General features: G+C 47.5%; 2 protein-coding genes across 3 annotated transcripts; both read left to right on the top strand.

The window, feature by feature from the left end:
- The first annotated feature begins 624 nt into the window (after positions 1-624).
- Positions 625-8,539, top strand: LOC123051615 (probable histone-arginine methyltransferase CARM1). Of its 2 annotated transcripts, XM_044474550.1 has the most exons (16): positions 625-902; positions 1,045-1,116; positions 1,205-1,255; positions 1,791-1,899; positions 2,393-2,536; positions 2,709-2,812; positions 2,902-3,000; positions 3,090-3,159; positions 3,815-3,911; positions 4,876-4,930; positions 6,218-6,301; positions 6,991-7,068; positions 7,165-7,268; positions 7,387-7,559; positions 7,662-7,816; positions 8,092-8,539. In XM_044474550.1, the coding sequence occupies exons 1-16, from the start codon at positions 726-728 to the stop codon at positions 8,179-8,181; spliced, it is 1,662 nt and encodes a 553-aa protein (XP_044330485.1). In that variant the 5' UTR covers positions 625-725; the 3' UTR covers positions 8,182-8,539. The 2 variants fall into 2 exon arrangements, with proteins under 2 accessions (XP_044330485.1, XP_044330486.1); XM_044474551.1 differs by lacking the exon at positions 1,205-1,255 and having other exon boundaries at positions 628-902.
- A 1,415-nt stretch (positions 8,540-9,954) lies between these two features.
- On the top strand, positions 9,955-11,875 carry LOC123051614 (stress-related protein). Its single transcript, XM_044474549.1, has 3 exons — positions 9,955-10,127; positions 10,229-10,444; positions 10,964-11,875. The coding sequence occupies exons 1-3, from the start codon at positions 10,104-10,106 to the stop codon at positions 11,729-11,731; spliced, it is 1,008 nt and encodes a 335-aa protein (XP_044330484.1). The 5' UTR covers positions 9,955-10,103; the 3' UTR covers positions 11,732-11,875.
- The last annotated feature ends 10,799 nt before the right edge of the window (positions 11,876-22,674 follow it).

The raw sequence follows: 22,674 nt of genomic DNA, 5'->3' as shown, positions 1-22,674 counted from the left end.
GCAATAACCACTCGTCCGTTGAGATGAGATTTAGAAGTCGATAAAGAAGCATTTGTCGGAGCATAGAATGATTTTCCATGTTTTTTCGAGTGTATTTAATTTCCCATGTTTTCGGGTCTACAATGAACATCGATGTGACCCAAAACAGTTGGGCCTGCCAACGAACAAATCCAATAGGCCTGAAAGCCCACTCGCACTGATATTTTAGTAACCAGATCCCAGTGTCTAGTGTCAAACTCATCCTTGCCCTGAACTCACTGACTGAACTGTGGGCCCGGGGAAACACTGCACCGGCATTTCCCCGTCGCCTACCAGTCTGCAGTAAAGCCTCACGTCACAGCCGTACACGTCGGCTTTAACCGGTACCGCCGCTACACACACAAGCGAGAACTTCTCCATCTCACTGGCAAACGGGCCCAAACCTCACAGCGCACAGCTCGGTCCACCTGTCAGCGACAAGTTCCGGGAGCGAGCTCGAACTCAGCGCGTCGCGGTGGCACCGGCGGGGCGTCGTCTCCGCCGGAAATTAAAATCCGCAGAGCAACGAGAGGGGAGGAAAGAAAGGAGCACGAGGCGTAAAAAAGCCCAGGCGCTCCGCCCCCCCCACCCCCACGCGTACAAACGCCTGCCAGCTCCACGCGAGCCACCACCCTCCCGCCCCCGCCCCGCCCCAAAACCCTAGCTAGCCCCCGCCGCGGCGCTCGGAACCGCGCCGGGATCCAGGAATGGCGTCGGCGGACATGTTCCCCAACGTCTCCTTCTCCGACGTCAACGCCGCCGCCTCGCAGGAGGCCGCCGGGAAGGCCGTGTTCGGCCCGGACCCCGCCTCCGGGGCGGCGCGCCTCAGCCTCGTCAGGCCCGGCGCGGAGCAGGCGTTCCAGATCGACCTCTCCGACGCGCAGGTACGCGCCGTGATCCCCGTGATTTTGGGGAGGAGTGGAGCGGTGGGAGTGGTCCGGGTGCGGCTGGGCTCGGATTCGTGTGGTTCTGAGGGGCGCGTGCCGTTGCTGTGGGTTCGGAGGAGTAATGTTTCTGGTTCTGCAGATATTCAAGCTGGGGCCGATGGAGTGGCTCTGCGTGAGCGGCGAGACCGAGGCCAAGGCTGGCGTGGAAGAGGTACTCTTCAGTTGCTTCGTTGGGTTTTAGTTTGCTTCGTGCCTCTGTTGGATGTACGGCGTAACCCAGTTGAAAATGCTCGAGGTAGAGAATGCTCGAGGCGTGGAAGGCTGGTTATTGCAGGGTAGATGATATCGAGGTAGAGAATCAATTAATTTCCTCTAGAAATGCTCGAGTGGTGATTTGGTGAATTTTGAAAATACTAGTTCTGTATCATGGCACGAATAATGCAGATTCCATGGCATTTTGTATTCTGTGACACAGTATTTTTGGCACGTTTTATGCTAATAGTGACTTGATCAATAGTAGATGAAATTGTAGTATGATCTAAGCATGACTCTTCTAAATGCGCTTTAATGTAGCTTCAAATTTGTATAAAAAAGCAACAAATCTCGACACCTTTTTCTGTTTGCAAAGGATTGTGGTGCTAGCTATTCTGGAGTAGAGCCTAATAAAACTCTGAATACTTTGTCTTGATTTGGTGTAAAGATGGATCCTGTGCCATGTAACACTTCTCTGTTGCCACCCTCTTGATACCTCGCTAAATTTCCTCCATGTGGGCTAGTGGTGAAGTTCTATGAATATTTGTTAATAATTTTCTGGCCCTGTATATTGGAACTTTCTTGTAGTACATATGAAATGGCTTCATGTTAACTCTCAGTTCTTTGAGGCAGAAATTGTTTTCAAGAGCAATTAAGGTTGTTCTTAGGACAGAAGCCGAGAGCAAAGCCTTCTCTCTAGCTTTTCAACGATGGAAACAACAAACTATTAGTGGAAAAGCTGGTTTGTCCTTTCATTTCTCATTTCATTTCTTGTTTCTGATAATTTAAGTAGTATATTTGTTGCATTATCTTGGAGTATTTCTCTTGTTATTAGAGTCTCATGCATGCCATCAGCCCCATCTGCAGTATATAAACAGTCAATAGTGACCCTCAAATACAAGACAAGTTCCTTTTCTTTTACATGCTAGCTACCACTGCGGTTTGACACATTATTCTAACACTAGCTGAACGATGCCATCTCCCTCCCCTGCCTTTGGTAGGCACATTTAGAACTAGCACATTTTAATGCTTTATGAATGCTAATTCACTAAAAGTATGTACATCTTTGGTATATCTTGTTTCTGTGTGGCACTGGCACCTGAGAAATAGCAGTGACTTGTTCATCGAATAACTTGCACCAGAAATGATGCCACAAATTAATTTTTCCTTTCTTTTTGGTGGAAAAATAACCATAGCTTCTTAGCATGTCTAACATATTGCTGGTTATATGACAGGTGAATCATTGGAGAATGGATCAATAGTGGCTTGCAAAAGTAAATTTGATACAAAAATTGAGGCATCATCAGCACAGATGTATTTCCACTACTATGGCCAGCTATTACATCAGCAAAACATGTTGCAAGATTTTGTGAGGACAGGTCAATATCTCTACCTGACGTTAAATACTCAACTAAATTTACTCTGTGTATGAAGTTTGAGAAATGTTAACCTTTTTTGAACTAAAATTTTCAGTTATTTGATTCAGTTATCAACATGGCATTAAACTCGTCTTCTGCATATATATAATAAGTGCATTTTCTTTCGCTCCAGGAACATACTATGCTGCTGTAATGGAAAACCGGGCCGACTTCGAGGGTAAAGTTGTGGTTGACGTTGGAGCTGGTAGCGGTATTCTTTCGTTATTTGCTGCACAGGTGCGCTCGAAGCTTCTTCACTGGTTCTTTGACTCTTGTCATTTTGTGTCTGATAACATAACAGGTGCTGTTTGTCATGTAAATGTCAGGCTGGTGCCAAACATGTCTATGCAGTTGAGGCATCTGAAATGGTTGAACATGCCCAACGGCTTATTTCTGGGAACCCATCGTTTGGGCAACGAATCACGGTTTGTTTTATATCAGTTGGATTCAATATGTTCCTTTTCAGTCTTTCCTTTGACTCTACTGAAACTGTACACCCCCCTCTTCTAAATAGATCATCAAAGGCAAAGTCGAGGAAGTTGAACTTCCAGAAAAAGCTGATATACTGATTTCTGAGCCTATGGGTATGGTTTTCAGCTAATTTTCTGGACGGTTCTATCCTTTTGTGCTTTGTCTATCTGTATGCATACCAATTAGTATATATTTTTAGCAATGTTCAATGCACACCTGTTGATATATTGAGAAGTGAGAACTCCTGTGTTTGTCTCAGCCCTTGGTAGCTCTAAACGACACATACCAGAGTACATTATAAACTGCTCCAAAGTGCAATGGTTATAACCTGTGGACTATTTCTGAAGACAAGGTCCTGCTGTATGCTTGATTCAGCAGTTTATTATAGTATGGTTGAAAGTCCAGGTCCAAAGTACTGTAATTTGAGTATTTGACACATAGCACTAGCAGCTTCTCATAGCTGTCATAGCAGGATCACACCTTAACAATTTGCATACTGCTAGCATTCTGAAGTTAGAAATTTGGAATACTAATTCAAAAGTTGATAGGCCCTTAGAATGATTAAATGTCTCCAGAGAATCAGGTATCACGTTTTGATCTAGCCCATTTTCTAGTGCAGGTTTTTGGTTTGTCTGTATGTTTTTGTTCAAAATGTGTTTGTGTTCCAACATTCACTTGTGCGCTCATTATTTTGAGGAATAATAAAATCATTATTTAGTTTATTTTCTGAAATTTGCATTTATGATTTATTATTACAATGTTTTGTAGGAACCCTTTTGGTGAATGAAAGAATGCTGGAGTCCTATGTCATAGCTAGGGACAGATTCCTTGCTCCAGATGGTAAAATGTTTCCAACAACTGGAAGGTGCGTTTCTTATGATTAACTCCGGATAATAATTACTTTTGGCATCTGTCTCCACTTCTCAGTTATTCTGTGTATGGTTATATATTTTCCAATTGAATCATTATTATCCTGGGCTCTTAATCAATTGTTCTTTAGCATTTCTTCTTTTCTTCATGCATGTGCCTGGCTTTTTTCTCCTTGCAAAAGGGGCACTTGCATTAGTTAATCATCCTTAGTAGCCTCCCTCATGGACAGCCCAGTCTTTCGGGCTCGGTCCACAGGCCTGAACTAAAACCTGACATGAACAATGAAATAAGCTAATAGTGCTCAGAAATATAATGCTGAAAAGGCCGGGCCGGGTTCGAGGCCCACAAAATATTGCTATGGCGCCTGCCTTACTAAAAGATTGAAGCTATAAAACGCGCTTGTGAATTTTTGAGAAAATTTATCTGTTATACGATCAAAGAAAAATACCAGATGATGACAGTGCATTTTACATGTTCTTAGAGCAAGGTATCACCACCTATCTTGGTATATATTCATATCATGTAACTCTGGCTAGTGCTTTGGTTCATAAGGCTGTGCTTTGTGTGATTGCATGGTTGTAACTTGGAAAATTGCTTTGGACCTTGTACACAGAATGGATGTGTCGGCAATGTTGTAAATCCGTGTTGACAATACCAACAATTTATCAGCAAATAAAGAACAGGTCACACTGTATAGGCAGTCAGTTTGATAACATCTGTATTCTGGAATTGTCATACACCAATAGAACATCATATCAAAATGATGTCATTTGAAAGTTCCGAGTCATTTTTTTGTGATGGATTGGAATATGTTTAAACTTTGTGCAATACTGATATTAAATGGGTTTACAAGCAGTTTGGCTCTGCCTGAAATGTTGTAAACAAAGAGCTTGCATGTATGGTTCTATAAATCATTTAAAAGTTACTCATTGCTGCTTGACTTCTTGAACATTTTCTAGGATTCATATGGCTCCATTTTCCGATGAATACCTCTATGTTGAAATGGCAAACAAGGTACTGTCATTTGCTAAACCCTACATTCTTATTATCCGGTGTTTTCTGTGGTTTTATTAATCCCACTGTATCACTTTGGTGAATTATAATAAAGCATAGTTACTGGATTTGGTGGTGTATTCGCTTCCGTGTTCTTGTTATGCGTGATATAAGATAGAACGGTACATGATATGAGGCTTCTGTGCTCAGTCATTTGTATGTTTGAGATTGGTGGTTCGTTGATTTAGCTTCAAGTCCAGTCCTTCATCGGTGGATATCTTTAGCATATATAAACTGTAAAGTAGAGAGGAATGTGTGAATCCATCTCTGTTTAAAGCAACCAGCTAATCACAGGAATCGCAAGCATGTCCAACACTAAATTGTTTACAATTGAAAATGCGAAATGTGTCCATAATTTCTGTAAATGGCATTGTTTTTTTTTTGGCAAAGTTGAGCATTCATCCTTTTTGTCCTCCTGTCCTAAATGCAAAAATGGTTCTCTGCCTTTTGAACTCCCTTGTTGTCCTACCTGTCACTCAGTCAATTTTTCACTTTCTTTTCTTCATATACGCCTTTCCTAGTAATGTCATTCTACTAGCTGATTTACCTCTCCTATGCATAATTCAGCACGACTACTCCCAAGCTTAATTAGTCCTTAGTTTGTTCCAAGCATGAGGTGCATGGTGCACTCATGTGAGGTTAAAAATTAATCTTTACGAGAATGCATGAGTAAATGAATGCAGAAGGGGGAATATAGTCTTTTTCATTTGGTGCCTTGGTGGAAGTGCGGAAATTCAGGATATCAAGTAATGTGAAATGGAGGGAGTATTTAAGACCTCACAAATGACAAGAATCTAATCAGGACGTCGCAGCTTAAAAATGCAAACTAATATAAAAAGCAGCACAATTGTTGTGTAATGGTACTCCCTCTGTTTGGAAATGTTAGATGTCGCGCTTTTGGAGATTTAACATTGATCAACAATTAGTTCAACAATATGTAGATCACATGATACAGAAGTTATACCGTTGGATTGATTTTCATCGTTTCCAACAGTAACAGTTTTCTAGACACTTTTGGTTCGTTTTCATCGCTCTTTCCAACGGTATTAATTTTACATCACATACATATATTGGTTGAACTAATTGTTGGTGAAAGATAAATCTTGGAAAGCGTGGGCATTCCAAACTGGTGGAGTGCTAACTACCATCTCTGCAGGATTTGCTTTGCGTTTATCTTTTTATTGAAAAGAGTAATCCAGGTCTCTCTGAGTTCTGCATTCTTATCTTGAGTTTTGGTGTACTTTGCAGTCTCTCTTCTGGCAGCAGCATAACTTCTTTGGTGTTGATCTTACACCCTTGCATGGCTCAGCGTTTGACGGATACTTTTCACAGGTGCACACTACTTGATCTTTAGTTAGCATTTTACATTTCACTGCAGCTAGCCATGGTAAATTGACTGCTAAATGCGTGTTTTCATGTTGTCTGTAAATTAGTTTTAGCTACCTCTGTAAGCATGTTTCTTCCCGCACCATACTTTAGACTGGAATTGCATTGACACTCAGTGTCACTAGTAAATACTTATTTGAGCCGTTTGTAGTTGATCATTGGTTTTGCTTTCATCATGGATAATCAGGTGCTTCAGCTTCTTGCCTCATGTTTTGTTGAAAAGAACCTACTATTCTCCAATATATTTGTATTTAGACACTTAGTATAGTAAGAATAGAATACCTGTAACAAGTTGAGCTGTGAAATGTTTTGCTTTCTGTTTCCGACTAGCTAATTGATAAAATTAATCGTAATCTGTTTCTCATGGATCTCGTAGGTTATCTGGCTGTGATCCGATCTTACCAGTTAATTGCTAAAATTACTCGTGCTCTATTTCTTATGGATTTCGCAAGTTACCGTACTGGCTATTTCTTTCATGATTCCTGCTCGGTTCTGATGCAGTTGAAGGCTCGAAGCATGCCATTACTATTTTTTTGCTACTTTGGTATTTTGTATATGACCCAAGAATGAGTGCTGTTGTTCTGAGCGACTGTTTCTTATTGTCGAATCTAAATGTGTTTGTAATTCTCATGTAGCCCGTGGTGGATGCATTTGATCCAAGATTGTTGATTTCTCAATCTACGTATCATACACTTGATTTCACTAGCATGAAGGTGAGATACATTGAGATGATATTGAAGTTAATTGCATTTTTTGTGGAAGTTGTTATTGTTTGTACAAAATGTGGCATCATCGTATTTCATTTTCAGGAAGAGGACCTTTACGAGATTGATATTCCCCTGAGTTTTGTATCCTCTGTTGGCACTAGGGTGCATGGGCTAGCCTGTTGGTTTGATGTGCTGTTCAACGGGAGGTCAGTATATTTTGATCTGTTAGTATTATTTTTCTGGGTGCTGTATTGCATTAATAGTTCTGTCTTCAATCCCTTTATTCATTTCCCTGGTATTAAAAATCTGGTATGTTTAATGTAGCACTGTGCAAAGATGGCTTACCACTGCTCCTGGCTCCCCTACGACTCACTGGTACCAGTTGCGATGTGTACTTGCACAGCCATTATATGTCATGGCTGGCCAAGAAATAACCGGCCGCCTGCATTTGGTGGCCCACAGTGCGCAAAGCTACACAATATACTTAACTATGTCAGGTTGGACACCCTTTTATTCTTTTTTACTACTAGTAGTCAAATCTATTGCTCTTGAATTTATGAAGCTCATCGTTCCTGTGGTCTTCTGATTCTTACTGGAAGCCAAAATGTGGGGTGTGGGTGCGGACCCAGGCGGCATCCTTCAGACATCCACTGCCAAGCTCGAACTCAAGGAGCCTTACTACAGGCTGTCTCAACCACAAGCTTATATGCCACAAGACCAACAGCAGCTACCGTTGTCATCTTTGCAGGCGCAAGTAAGTTGTTCGCAAATAGTTTTCAACAGTTATCTTCACATCGTATACTGTGATCGTACATCTCTGTTTATGACGGAACATCGACAACACTAGAAATACCACCATATGGCTATTCCCTTCCAAGGCACATGACCCTGCATTGTTCTAGTTTTGCTTCTATGGATAATACCTTTGTATGCGTCCCCGTGCTTTCAGAATTGTTTTGTTTCCACGTAACAACCTTCACAATCACATTTCTTTTGTTTTACTGCACCTAACATGTGTACTGTACACAGGGATCTGGGCAGCAGATGCAAGATGGTCTCAGCCCTGGCATCACTGTAGATCAGGAGAGGGACTCCGCAGCGTTCACTCGACAGGTCTGAAACCTGTGCCGCATGCTTTGCTTCCTGCAACGAGAGCTCAGGTCTGTACAACAACGAGAGCTGCCAATGGCTAACATTGCGTCCAGTTGCGGTAGGAGATCATCATGTCCGAGTTGTGCAGCTAAACGTGCTCGTCCCTGCCCCGCTATTTGATGTCAGAAAACAATAATAGTGATCGAACCGCAAGTCGAAGCTAGAAGACATCTAACAGAGAAGAGGGTTGTACGTTCTTATGTATAATTCTACAAATTGATTGTTGCGTGTGGGAGTAGAATATTGATAGAATGATGGTCATCATTGTCGTCCGCTTACTCAAACTTAATAACAAGTAAAAAGTGAGCCCAGTTTTCTCCGTTAATAACTGCTAATTGGTTTGGGTTAGCTTCCCAGACTACCGTATTTATCCTGCACGGTGCTTGGTTCAATTTTTTGGGTCTAGTGTGAAGAAAGGTTTAATGCTAGATGGTGCACATGCTTCGCTTGTGGCGGACCCAAGAGCCAAGATGAAGGGATCATTCGTTTCGCCCATGGATCTTGCCAACATTCCCCGCTAAAAAGGATCTTTGCTAACATCAGTCAACTGTCCGGCACAATCTGGCATTTCCAGCAGCAGATAGGGGTCTGCTTTGGTGGTTAGTGTGGCATCACCTGCGGGAGCCAATTAATTTAGTACTCCCTCTGTTCCTAAATATAAGTCTTTGTAGAGATTTTACTATGGACTAGATACTGATGTATCTAGATGCATTTTAGAGTATAGATTCACTCATTTTGTTCCGTATGTGGTCCATAGTGGAATCTCTTCAAAGACTTGTATTTAGAAACGAAGGGAGTAGAAACCATCACGACATGTCGAGCGAAGATCTTGTTCCAGCCCGAAGGGCGGGAGATCCAATCTGAGGCCGCGCGCAGGGACTGCGTGAAGGTGGTGACGACCCGACGCATCACACACGTGAGCAAGCGAGCGGTGGCGCAGTGTGATGATCACACAAGCGCATCAACGTGCCGGTGACGGAACTTCTTTCCTTCGTACGTTCGGCCTGTGGAAGCGTTTGATTTCCTGGCACGCGGAATGAACCGTCCTTTGATTGCTAAGGCGGTGTTTGATTCTCTAGTCCTATGACTTTTTCTAGTCCTTGGAACTAGTCTTTGGAACTTTTTAAAAAAGACTTTCAAGAAGGTGCTTATAAGGACTTTTAGCATAAAGTCTCAAAAAGTCCCCTGTTTGATTTGCTAAGGACCTCTTTTTAGTCCCAACATAAAAAAGTCTCTGGAACCAAACACCCCTAAAAGAGAAGAGGACGCTGCTCAACCACCGTGACAAGGTGTGTTCCTACATAATTCGTCATGTGAAAAAATCGTCCCTTCAGAACTCGCAGCTTAATTTTCAGGCACAGCCGCATTCTCCGATAAACGAAAGCCGACGACGGACGGCCCATACCATACCATCACACACCCATACGCTTCCAGAAGCAAGAGTATACACTACACTACACCACCGTGACATCACGCCGGACTTCGGTCACCACGTCCGTCCGTCCGTCTTTCTTTGCTCTCGGCGCACGGACCGACGAGGAAAAGATACCGGCGCTAGCGACGTGCCCCTCCCGTCCCGGCCACGTGCCCGTCACGCCAGCCACGTCGTACCTGCCCCGCTCCGGAGCCCGGACCCTTCTGGTGCCGCGTCGACGACGGCTGCGATCGAACGCCCTCCCCATCGGACGGCCCCGCGACACCCATCGCGCGCCTATATAGGGCCCCGCCTCCCGGCCCTGCCATTTCGTTCCCCGTTTTAGCTGTAGCAGGAGGGAGAAAATTCCGGCTCCACCGTGTCCCATTCGCATTCCCCCCTCGCCAGCTTCCAGAAACCCCCCGTTCGTTCGTTCGTCCGTTCCTTCCTTCGATTCGCAGGCGGTTCGCGAGCGATGGCGGACGCCAGCCCGCAGGCGGTACGCGGAACGGAATCCCTCCCCTCCCCCCTCCCTTCTCGGCGCGGAGTTTGCGCTAATTTGGTTCTGAATTTGGGCGTTTGTTGTTCGGTTGCTTGCAGGAGAGGCCGAGGCTGAGGCGCCTGGAGTTCGTGCACGTGGTGGCGGTGCAGGCGGCCGTGTGCATCGCGGCGCTCTACGCGCTCGCCAGGGACCACTCCGGCTCGCTCCGCCCCAGAGTCGACGCCGTCGAGTCCGCCGTCAGGCGCGTCGCCGGCCCCGTCGCCCGCCGCTTCCACGGCGTCCCCCTCCACGTCCTCGCCTTCGTCGACCGCAAGGTACGTACGGTCCCCCGCACGTCTCGCGAGCCAACCCCCTCCCCCACCGTAGCTTAGGGGCGACATCGGGTGCGGCTGCCCTCGTTTCGCGGCCCCGTTGCAGCGCGGCTGTGCTGCCGCTGCCAAACTGCCATGCTTAGCACACGCCGCTGGATTTTCTAGCGGTGCACATAACCTCTGCAGTTTCCTTCCCGTTCCATCGAGAACATCGAGAATTTTCCCGTTCTGGTGCGTGGAGTGGGGCCTAGTTTGGTGGGTAGGGCTGTGTGGTCGAGAATTCTCCCGTGCTTGGTGCGTGGAATCTGCCCGCGTCTCGATCCCGACTAGATTCCTTTGATTCCGGCGCACTGGCGGAGACCCCGAGGTGGCGCCGCGGGGAATCACATGCCTCGATCGCATTTCATTTTATTTTGTCGCGGCAATCCAGCGACACTTGTCGTCAATTTCAAGCATGGCACTGTTCCAACGATGTTGCCTGATGTTGCTAAAATAAGATGTGGCGTGCATTGGCAATGGCAGGTGGACGACGCGGTGCAGGAGCTGGGCCGGCACCTCCCGCCGGCGGTGAAGTCCGCGTCGGCGAAGGCGTGCCACGCGGTCCACGCCGTGCCGGAGCTGGCCAGGGAGATTGCCGACGGGGCGAGGCGGTCCGGCGTGAAGGGCGTGGCCAAGGACGTGTACGGCATGGTCCAGCCGGTGGCCAAGGGCCTCTACGTGCGCTGCGAGCCGGTGGCCAAGGACCTCTACGTGCGCTACGAGCCGGCGGCCGAGCACCTCGCCGTCTCCGCCTGGCGCTCGCTCAACGGGCTGCCGGTGTTCCCGCAGGTGGCGCACATCGTCGTGCCCACCGCCGCCTACTGGTGCGAGAAGTACAACAGGGTGATCTCGTTCGCGGCCGGGCGTGGGTTCCCCGGCGCACGGTTCCTCCCCGGCATCCCCATCGAGCGCATCGCCAAGGCGTTCGGGCCGAGCTCGGCAGGCGAGCGCTCGCCGGTTGCCAAGCCGACGGAACCTGATGCCCAGACTTCCAAGGAGCGCTCGGCGGATGCCAAGCCGACGGGACTTGATGCCCAGACTTCCGAGGAGCGCTCACCGGATGCCAAGCCTATGGGACTTGATGCGCAGACCGCGGAGGAGAGCTCGTCTGATGCCAAGCCTGTGGGACCTGATGCGCAGACCGGGGAGGAGAGCTCGCCGGATGCCAAGCCTGTGGAATCTGACGCCCATGCCGCCGGGGAGAGCCAGCCGGAGGCGGCCAAGACTATGGATCTTGGGGCACAGGCCTAGGTGTGCCTCTAATGATAATGATGTTGTACTAGCTACTATGCTTTTGTGTGGTGCGCGTCTCTAATGTTCTCCGTGCTTTTGTACAAAAGTTGCTTGATGTCGCCTTCGTCGACTTGATCCAATGCAATTGGGTTCGTCCTTCTATGGATTCGCGAGTTCGTCTCTGTGGACTGTGGCCACTAGTTAAGCACTGTTTTGGTTTTGGTGCGTCGTTTTCCTTTTCTTCCCTTTATTTATGCTCCGGGGTCTGTGGGCGGGTGGTGTCGAAAGCGCTTGTCGTCGTCGACAGGTTCCGGCGAAACCAACCGCGATTTGCGATCAAGTCCTCGCGCTCGCTGCCGTCCACTTCAATCCGCTCGCCTCGTCTGGCCGCTGAGCTGCTGCGTCGTTTTCCTGCGATGGACGGATGGTGTCCTGCGCTGCTCTCGCACGGTACCACGCCCCGAACCCGATCGAATTTACCAAACCGTCTCTGCATTACTCCCACGCGTGCGACCTGTTATGCTCCGCATGGCGCACCATTTCCACCGGCGCATGCCACTTGCCCAGTTGCGCTGCCCATTCGGGCGGGAGCCACTTGCTTCAGCGAGAGCCCAAAGGGACGGAACGAGGCGGGCTTCACAGATCGCAGCCTCCACGCGACCACGTTTTCGATGCTGGACGCGTGCGCCGGCGGACGGAACGGCCCTGCCGCTCGCTCCTCCGGTCTCCCTGGCTTCCACGGCAGAGCAACGGGACACACACGCCAGCGCCAATTATATATCACCTCTCCGCGACCGATCCCCGATGTACACGGCGTGCGTCAGGATTTCATCGTACGTGGACAGCGGCGACGGCGACGGCACGGCAGGCCGGCGTCGACGCTTCGGTCTGCCGAGGTACACCCGAGTGAGTGATGATGGTGAGGGGCAGCCTAGGACAAAACACCGGCCGACGGCCGGCCGTGGCCGTTGCACCGACAGGGGCGAAGCCCTTGACTGTGAAATCGTCCCGGCGCGGCCTGCCAATCGTCGAGGATACTACTGTGATGAATATAAGAGTTTTTTTTTACAAGGACGGAGGGGGTAAATGATACGCTGCACGCTGTCGCGGGAATCGGGTATCGGTTGCAATGCATTTCGATGGGATGATTTGATTGTGTGGAATATAAATATTTAGATGAATAACACGTGAACCAAAATTTAAAATACACAACGACTTGTTATATTTGATTATGTATAGTTGTATGTATATACATCACGTGAGCTGAGGGTTTTCAAGAAAAGACTGGACAGATCGATAGTCAACCCGTGATGAATAATAATGATCCAATTTAGTTTTTGTAGTACACATATTGAATTTTAGAAGTTTAAACTTTGAATTATGAACATAAGAAATGTCTGACGACGACGATAGGATCCCGGAGTGTGACTACCGCGGCGACGACCGGGGTCTGTGCGTGAGGCCTCACCTGAAAGATGGTCGGCGCTTCAGTATTAAGATCGACGAGACCTTCGATGTTGAAACGGTACGCAACGACGACAAGTCTTTTTCCGTAATTAAGCATGACTTCTGCTTCTTCAACATGTAATTTCCGTCTTCTATAATTCGACTAGTGCATCTTCTGTCATGCAAGACGCTATGACTTGGAGAAGCTGAATTTCGAAGATCATGAGAATATGGAGACAAAGATAGTTCACCTCAGGACCCATCATGGTTATGCTTTTGCCGTAAATCTATACAATGCGGAGAGCTACTCCCATTTTGGTTGCTTGAATTGGGAAGCACTGTGCAAGGCGTATGGTTTTCAGGAGGGTATGCATGTCACCTTCGATCTTGGTGATCCGGAAGATGACATCGACAAAGATAATATTGACGAAGCTAATATCGACATTTGAGTCGTTATTGATACACTTCCACTTCTACCTTTATGTGAGTTTCTCAAACATATTTATTAAGTAATTTATATTTCTTTTATAAAAATAGTTGACAGCTTATTCCCATTCTTCAAAAAATGTTCGGAAAGTAGTAGACAAAACCTACTACACTGATAGCTCTGAACTAACTTACGAGGAGAAAGATCATCTTGTCTCCTTTATTATTGATTTTGGGACTTTCAATAAGAATTATGAAACTCCTCCACATTATGGTCAATACGTGCCACCAGTTCACGTGTTGAACTACAACAACATCCATGGAAATGGCATGGTAAGATTTTTTTCATTATTATGACACCAGTGCATCTTTTGCATACATTCTTCTAAAGCTAAACTACATTGCTAACTACGTTACTATTATGCTCTTCAACAGAAAGTCCCGAAGGATTGTGTGCCTGATCTGATGTATGAGAAAGGTTACATAGGTGTTGTTAGCTTACGAACAAGTCTGCCTACGGGGTTGGTTATGACTATGATGATGAGTATGACTTGTTATTATGATAACGAGTAGAAGTTGTTAGATGACTATATATGATGATGATGATGATGAGTATGACTTGTTATTATGACAACGATGATGAGTTATTATGATGATGATGACGCTGAGTTGTTATATCAGTACGATGAGTTATTATATATATCAGTGGGTGAAATAAAAGTAGATTAGATTCAAGTGAAGGCAACATGGTGCAGATTGAAAGTACTACTAATCCAAACTAAAGTGATCAAGTTTGGATTAGTAGTACTTCGATTTGCACCATGTTGCCTCTACTTGAGTCTAACCCATATCTCTTTCACCCTACAGTATTGCAATCAATAACACGGCCGAAATCACTATTCTGACCTTGTCAGCGTTCATAGTCACAAACTGAACTCGACGTGAAAGTATTTCACGATTTGACCCTTTTAGAAACGCCAGGGCCGGCGGCGTTTCCAACCAACACAGAAACGCCGAGCAAGCTAGCGTTCCTGACCTGGCCCACTGCCAGGCCGAGGACGCGTTGTTTGCTGACGTGGAGTGGTGGAAATGCCTAGCAAGCTAGCGTTGCTAGAAACGCCATTGACCTTGGCGTTTCTGGTGCAGATATTTTAGGTGGTCGTGGGGCTTTCACCCACCACTCACCTTTCACTCTCTTCTCCCCCATTGGCCTATCCCGAGCTCTTTCCCTTTTCCCCCTTTGTGTCCCTCACTTAGCCCCTCTCAAATCCTTGCAAATCGATTGGGTCGGTCCGTGGATCCGGTGTCATTTCCGTTTGTTGAGGTAACCTCCTTCATCTCACAAATTTTTATTGGTTGGATTTGTCCATTTGGATTGATTTGTTCTTGTTGTTCCTAACCCTAGTTTTGAACATGAATCTATAATGCGATGTTTTGAGTATTGTTGTTCCAATAGTGTTGCATTGTGATGTTGTTGAGCTTACCTTATTGTGGGTTATGGCTAATGTTAAGATTTAGGGTTAGGGTTAGGGGTTTTGTTAGCAATGTGGTATATTTAGCATTGTACATTTCTTATACTTATGTTACCATTTTTTTAGATGGACAAGATTGTGAATATTCATTATGTTGACAAAGAGGCATTCATGAATGTGGATATTGTTGACAAGTATGAGGAAGTGTTGATATTTCTTGAGACTCCTAGTTATGAAGAGGTTGTGGAAGAAACACGGATAAGATTAAAGTGGGTGGATGCAAGTGACCAAGTTGAATTAGTAGGAAGATATGATGTTGGGTCGGCACACAAGTGTCGAATGAAGACAATGCCTATCAAGTCCAATTTGCATTGGGTTGCATATAAGGAGGTTGTTGCATCCTCGGCAGTCAAGTCACTCGAAGTCTTTGCAAGTAAGGTGGTCAAGGCTCCTCTCTTTCATGATGACTTGAACCAAACCTTAGTAGATGATGTGAGCCCGGTTAGTAGTGTGCCGCCTATTGTTGAGCATAAAGTTGAAGCGGAAGCCAATGAGTATCCCCAATATGAGTTTGGAGGTAGTGCACCGATGAAAGATGATGGCGATGACTCCGACGAAGAGTATGAGAGGGACCACAACATTGTTGGTGATGTAGAGGCTGAAAAAGGCATCAGGACATGGATCCTGACATTATCTATCAGCGTGCTTGTGTGGATGACTCGGATGATGAAGGCCCGGTGAATGAGTTGGACGAGGATGGCTTGACTGAGAAAGAAGCAGAGTGGTACACAAAAATCACCGGTAGGGATCACAAAGTTCCCTTGTTTTGTGATGTTAGCCTTGCAGATAAGGCTATAGTCGACGGTGGCATGAGCAAGACAATTGAGGCTAGACAGTTCCCAAGTAGTACACCCGACGCGATTTCGATGTCGTACGTGAGGAAAGGTTTGATGTTCGAGCACATGCTAGAATTCAGGATGTGGTTGTGTGAGTATGCTGTCAAACACCACAGGCCTTTCATAGTTGTTCACTCGGACTGCAACAAGCGATACACCGTGAAATGTGAGGTAGAAAGATGCAAATGGAAAGTCAATGGAAGACTCACGAAAGATGGTTGGTCGAATATAACTAGTTACAAAGCCACTCACCAATGCACACCGCCGGCCGTAGAAGCACGGAAGACACACCGTCAACTAACCTCGGAATTCATTGGTTATAAATACCAGAAACATATAGCCGAGGATCCAACCATTAAAGTGAAGTTGTTGATGAGTTGGATTGAGGATAAGTTCGGATATAAGGCCAAGTACGGGAAGACATGGAAGGCCAAGCAAGTCGCTCTCAGAATGTTGTACGGTGGATGGGAAGAGGCTTACAACATGCTACCCAGGTTGCTGGGAGCGATGTCGTATAGAAACCCCAAGCTCCTTCAGAAGGCTGAGAAGGTAGTTGGCTGTGGAGCATCTTCCATCTGCGAAGCCCCAAGCTCCTCATAGTCCGGACCCGCATCGTAGTCTGTATCCTCCTCTTCATCTTCTTGTTCATCAATCCGTGCTCGGCTCTAAGAAGCACCTGCTCGGCTAGAAGATGGACGAGCGGAAGAAGCATGTGCTTGGCTTGAAGATGGACGAGCGGAAGAAAGCATATCCATTCTATACTGAGCACGTGCACGCACATCCGTGGATGAACCGCCATGGCAAGAAAGTAAAGCGGCTAGTGTTCGGCAACGATTCACAACCTTCTGCAGAGGCAAAGACATTGACATGTAAATATGCAAAAATAGTTCACATCATATAAAACACATGTTCATATTAAGAAGGCCTCTAACCTGTAGAGTACTCCTAACGAGAACGTCCGTTTCTCTACCAGGTGCGCGGCCAAGCACCACATTACTATCATTGATACATCTCCATAGCTCCGTGCCCTGAATAAAACTTAAGTGACACACCACTCATGAAGAAATGACACATGTTCAAAAAAGAGACAAAAAGACATACCACTCGGTCATGCAGAGGGCCATAATCTAGGTGCGCTCCAATGGTCTCCCTAATAGAGTTGTTGAATGCACCATTAGCAGCCTCACTTGGCATTACTTCCAAGCAATCGGCACGAGTCCAAGCACCCTTAAGGATAACTCTGTACTCTTTGCGAAGCCACTCCAAATGCCTTAAATATGCCCCCTCGTCGTTGTCAGGTGTGTGATCATCTTCAACTCGGGCATTCCTCTGAGCATTCCACATGTCCACCCACATAAGATGGTGATCCTCCCAATTAATGACATTCTTGTTGTGTTGCTGGCTCGTCCTACAAAGCATGAGAAGTATCGGTATCATTTTCATTTTTCCGTGGTTACACATTGATCAACATATGGTACAAGAAACTCTCACCTATGTAGCACCACACTTGTCTCAACATACTCCGGCGGGGTGCGTTGTTGTACTCCAAATTGCTTCGAAACACGATGTGGAAGATGCCACTCCACCGCAAAAAAGCATATCATGGGGCAACGCACACGCCAAAGATGTTGGTCACGAAGGCACATATTGCTCAAAGGGAACTGCCTAAGTACCATGTACGGCCTCCAATTAACCTACATCACAACATGTCACTAGCTCATGCATAACAAAAAAAATCTGTAATGATGGCAAGGCATTTGATAATTACCTGGTTGTAAGTAAGCATGTCAAGCTCGCTTATGTATGCCTTGTACCGCCCCATGGCGGCGATACTCGACACATGGACAGTAGCCCACGTGTATGCGATAGTGGGATACCGCTCCTCATCCCCGTCAAAAGGCCACTCCCAAGGTTCTTCCGGAGCAATGGTCAAGTTATGGCCCACAGGGATACGCTCCCACATCCAAATCTGTAGGGCCCAAACAAAACCAGCAAGACAAGATTTCGGCTTGCTCCTCATACATGCTCCGTCCAACTGCACATTTGTACACACATTAAACAATCACATGCAAAAATCTCTTTCATATAATGAGAATGCATCAAATTAGCATTACCTGACGGTACAAGAAGGCTAGTACCGCCGACCCCCAACTCCACTTAACATCCCAGTTACGAAGAGGGTCCAAGAACATCCACGAGGCTGTGTCTCCCGTGCCGTTAGGAAACACACTTGGGTCAAAAGATTCCATAAGTAAGCCCTGGCGTACCTCTCTACAACAGCCGGACTGGCATTCTCTGAGCACTCGTAAAAATGTTCTTGTAGCCATGAGAACAAAACACCAGATGGCCTAGGATCCTTCTTTGTTTCATGAATCCACGGGGGAGGTTCAACACCAACCAAACCTGCAACCCTTTGTCGCCACCCCTCAGACCTCACCTTCCCGGTAAGAGCCCTGCCCTCGATCGGAAGACCAAAGATCATCACAATATCCTCCAAAGTGACGGTCATCTCACCAAGAGCAAGGTGAAAAGAGTGCGTCTCCGGCCTCCAACGGTCCGTAAGGGCGGTAATGGCCGTCTAGTTCAGCCATGGTGGTGTGCCTTTAAAGTTGAGCACAAACTGGAGAAGATCCATTCTTCTAAAATAAGGCTCGTAGCGACGGTCATACTTCAAGGACTCACATGGGTTGTGGCCTCTCAAACGAAGTACTGGAGGAACCTACAAATAACACACGCACAATTTATATACTTCTCTAAACTACTCACAATATGAGAATCAACAATGTAGATACATAATTACCTCCCCTCTTTCCACTAGCACAACATGATGCTTCTCCTCGTAATAATCATCAAGGCCGGGATATTTATCCGGCTCAAACATCCTACAAAATAAGGTCAATGGATTTGTTATGATATATGCTTAAAATTATGACCACATCATATACAAAATCGTGTGAGAACTACTACAAATTATCCCAAAGATACAAATAATGAACGACATTACCAACACCAATTCTTTTCAACCTATTTATCCTAAAGAATCTATCACAACTAATTATTAACAAATAATAGGTTCAACCTAATCCAAAAAAATGGTCTCTCTCTAAATCCAATACTAAACAAGTTAACTAAGAATAATTCAACACAAGGAGTATATGTCTTCTTTCTAAACAAAATGTAACCAAAATATTCATCAAACAAATCACTAATAACTCATCTTAGGGTTCCACCATGTTTGAAAAAATGCATCTACAATAGCCAATCTTGACTGAAAATAAATGGAGGATTAGGAAGAGAATACCTCAAGCAACTCGGGGATGCTCCGATCTACTCGTTTTGATGATCAAAATAGCAGATCTGGGGGAGATTTGGTGAAGAAGAGGGAGGGGGCGGCCGCCAGTTCATCCTAGAAGAACTGCCCGACCGGCACTACAAAAAAAAGACACATCCGTGACATTTTGGGCCGAACGAATTTTTTCTGTCATACATATGACACTTCTATGACGATAATTGTGACAAAACCCGGTATCATCATAGATGTGGTGGGCTCCTACTTCTATGACAAAATATCATGACAGAAAATGGGCTTTTCGTCCTGTGTGGGCCGGAGACGCAGCTGCATGACATTCTTTGGGCCGTCCATGACGGAAAAAACTGTGGTAGAAGCGAGGGCGAGGAAAATTTTGGGGAGTTCCCGGTTACGGTGGGAGGTCGGGGGCCGAGCGATGCGCATTTCTCTACACGTACGCGCGTGTGTGCGAGGCGTTGGCTCTAACTGAACCCGAGCGAGGCGTTGGGCTCTAACTGAACCCGAGCAATTGCACTGCAGGCTACGCGTTACTGAACCCGAGCGATCGATCGATGGCTGTTAACTGAACCCGATCGAGCGATTCCTTCGCTACTGCTGCTAACTGAAGCCGGTCGATGCTGCCTCTGGAATGAACAGTGAGCGTTGCGGGGGGGTTTGGATGAACAGTGAGCGGTGGCGTTGCCTCTGGATGAACAGGACCCCGTGGTGTGGTGGAGTGCTGGATGAACAGTAGACGGTGGAGGGGTGCCCGTGGAGGGGTGGTTGAACAGGACCCCGTGGTGTGGAGGGCTGGATGAACAATAGACGGTGGAGGGGTGCCCGTGGAGGGGTGGTTGAACAGTAGCCGATGGAGTAGCGCGCGGTGGAGGCTGGATGAACAGGAGCCCGTGGAGGCTGGAGGAGGTCGACGGTAGCCCGTGGAGGCTGGAGGAGGTCGACGGTGGAGATGAACAGTATCCCGTGGAGTCCCGTTTTGCGGTACGCCACACCCCTCCCGATGAATAGGACCCCCGTTTCGACCGTACGAGATCCGTTTCATCCGTTTTGCGGTACGCCACACCCCACCCGATCAACAGGACCCCCGTTTCGACCGTAGGAGGTCCGTTTCGTCCGTTTTGCAGTACGCCACACCCCTCCTGATCAACAGGACCCCCGTTTCGACCGTAGGAGGTCCGTTTCCTCCGTTTTGCGGTACGCCAGACCCCTCCCGATCAACAGGACCCCGTTCCGAATGTAGGAGGTCCGCTTCCTGCGTTGTGCGGTACGCCAGGCCTCGTTTCCATCGCCTGTTCCGTCCAAGCCCTCCCGATGAACACGACCACGCATTCCGTTCCGACCCAGCCGGTTGGCTCCCACGCGTTCCGTTGCCTCCCGATGAACACGACGCATTCCGTTGCCTCCCCATGAACACGACGCATTCCGTTGCCTCCCCATGAACACGACGACGACGCTGTTTCTCCGTTCCGACCGAGCCATGTACACGAGCCCTGGCCGTACGTATGCGCGAGTAGGCGTTCGAGACCCCGCCCGTATGTACACATACGTGGCCGTATTTTCTTTCTTGCACCCTGGCCGCTGTACGTACGTGTACATGCTACGTGCGCGCCTCTACTACGACACATACGTGCCTCTACTACGACACGTGCGCGCCTCTACATCCACCAGTATATATGTACATACACGTTCGCGACCAGAATGACAACGCTACGTACGCTTCGACCAGGTGGGTCCCGACTGTCAGGCACTTCCTTGCGTGCGAAGATGTAGCTGGTGGGTCCCAGCAGTCAGGGGGGCGAATCGATTTTTTGCCCGGACGCACTTCCTTGCGTGCGAAGATGTAGCTGGTGGGTCCCAGCAGTCAGGGGCAAACGTTTTTTTGCGAAATACGGTGGCCCGTCCGGTGGGTCCCTGCTGTCAGATGGAGGAATAATTATTTTGCACGTAATAAGGAGGCACTTCCTTGCTGCGGCCGTGGACCCAGCTGTCAGCCTCTCCACGTACAGTCCACGTCCGATGGAAGCCGTTCCTTGACCACGTTGACCACGCCGCGCCGAGAGCACCAGGGCGGTGGACGACGGCGAGGCCTAGGAAGGGGACGACGCGGAGCCGGGGAAGACGCAGCAGTGGATGCCCATGCGTAGAGGAGTACGAGGGTTCACTGGTTCACTGCGGTGTGAGGCTGCCGTCGCTGCAGAATAACAGGGGGTGTGGGTGAGTAGAGGGATGGCCTGGCCAGCGGTGGGACTAGTAGGGGCGGTGAGGCCTCCGCCGCATCGCAGCCGGCCACGGGAGGCAGGAGCACGAGGCACGACCGGCGCTGGTTTGGGCGGCTGGAGCAAGAAGACCAGAGGTTGAAGAAGCACTACGGCCGTTGGATGGACATCGTACGATCACTGGAGCTAGAATCGTTCATATATTGACTAAAGTTGACAAAGGCCTCCGTCCCAGTCAACTTAGTAGGCCCACAAGTCAGCCTGCCACAATACTGGGTCCCAGCTAATAGGGGGAGTATTCATTTTTTTTGTGCGTAATAAGGAGGCACTTCCTTGCGTGCGAAGATATAGCTGGTGGGTCCGAGCTGTCAGCGGCGGTAACGTTTTTTCGTGAAATACAGAGGCCCTTTCGGTCGGTCCCTGATGTCAGGTGGAGGAATCATTATTTTGTGCGTAATAAGGAGGCATTTCCTTGCGTGCGGCCGTGGACCCAGCTGTCGGCCTCTCCACGTACAGTCCACTTCAGATGCATGTCGGTCGTTGACCACGTTGACCAGGCCGCACCGAGAGCACCAGGGCGGTGGACGACGGCGAGGCCTAGGAAGGGAACGACACGGAGGCAGGGAGGACTCGACAGTTGTTTCCCACGCAGAGGGGAGTACGACTGTACGAGGGTTTATTGGTTCGTCTGCCGTCGCCGGAGAATAACAGCAGGTGTGGGTGAGTAGAGGGATGGCTAGGCTAGCGATGGGAGTACGGTGGGGCGGTGAGGCCTGCGCGGCAGCAGAGCCGGCTGCGGGGAGGAGGGAGCAGGCAGTCCCGCCGGCGCTTGTTTGAGCGACTGGAGCAGGAAGAGCAGAGATTGAAGAAGCACGACGGCCGTTGGATGGCCATCCAACAGTCACAGCTTGTGCGTCAACCTTTTTTTTAGGAAAGCCTCAAATATGTGGAAAACAGCATACAACCCATCTGCCATTATTTCTAATAATTTACAGCCCATTTGCTAATTATTAAGGTTTTTTTGGAGCTCATATTCTTTTTGTTAGCATTACAGCCCATATTGTGGCCACGGTTAAAAAATTATACGATTTTTTTGCATATTTCGGTGCGGTCCGAACTGTTTTTAATCCCGAAATTTCGACTCACATTCAAACTAATTTTAAAAATAAATGTATATCAATATAAAATCCAACAAATT

This window comes from Triticum aestivum, chromosome 2D (assembly GCF_018294505.1).
Source record: "Triticum aestivum cultivar Chinese Spring chromosome 2D, IWGSC CS RefSeq v2.1, whole genome shotgun sequence".
Taxonomy (NCBI): domain Eukaryota; kingdom Viridiplantae; phylum Streptophyta; class Magnoliopsida; order Poales; family Poaceae; genus Triticum; species Triticum aestivum.
This window is presented reverse-complemented; position numbering and strand designations above follow the sequence as displayed.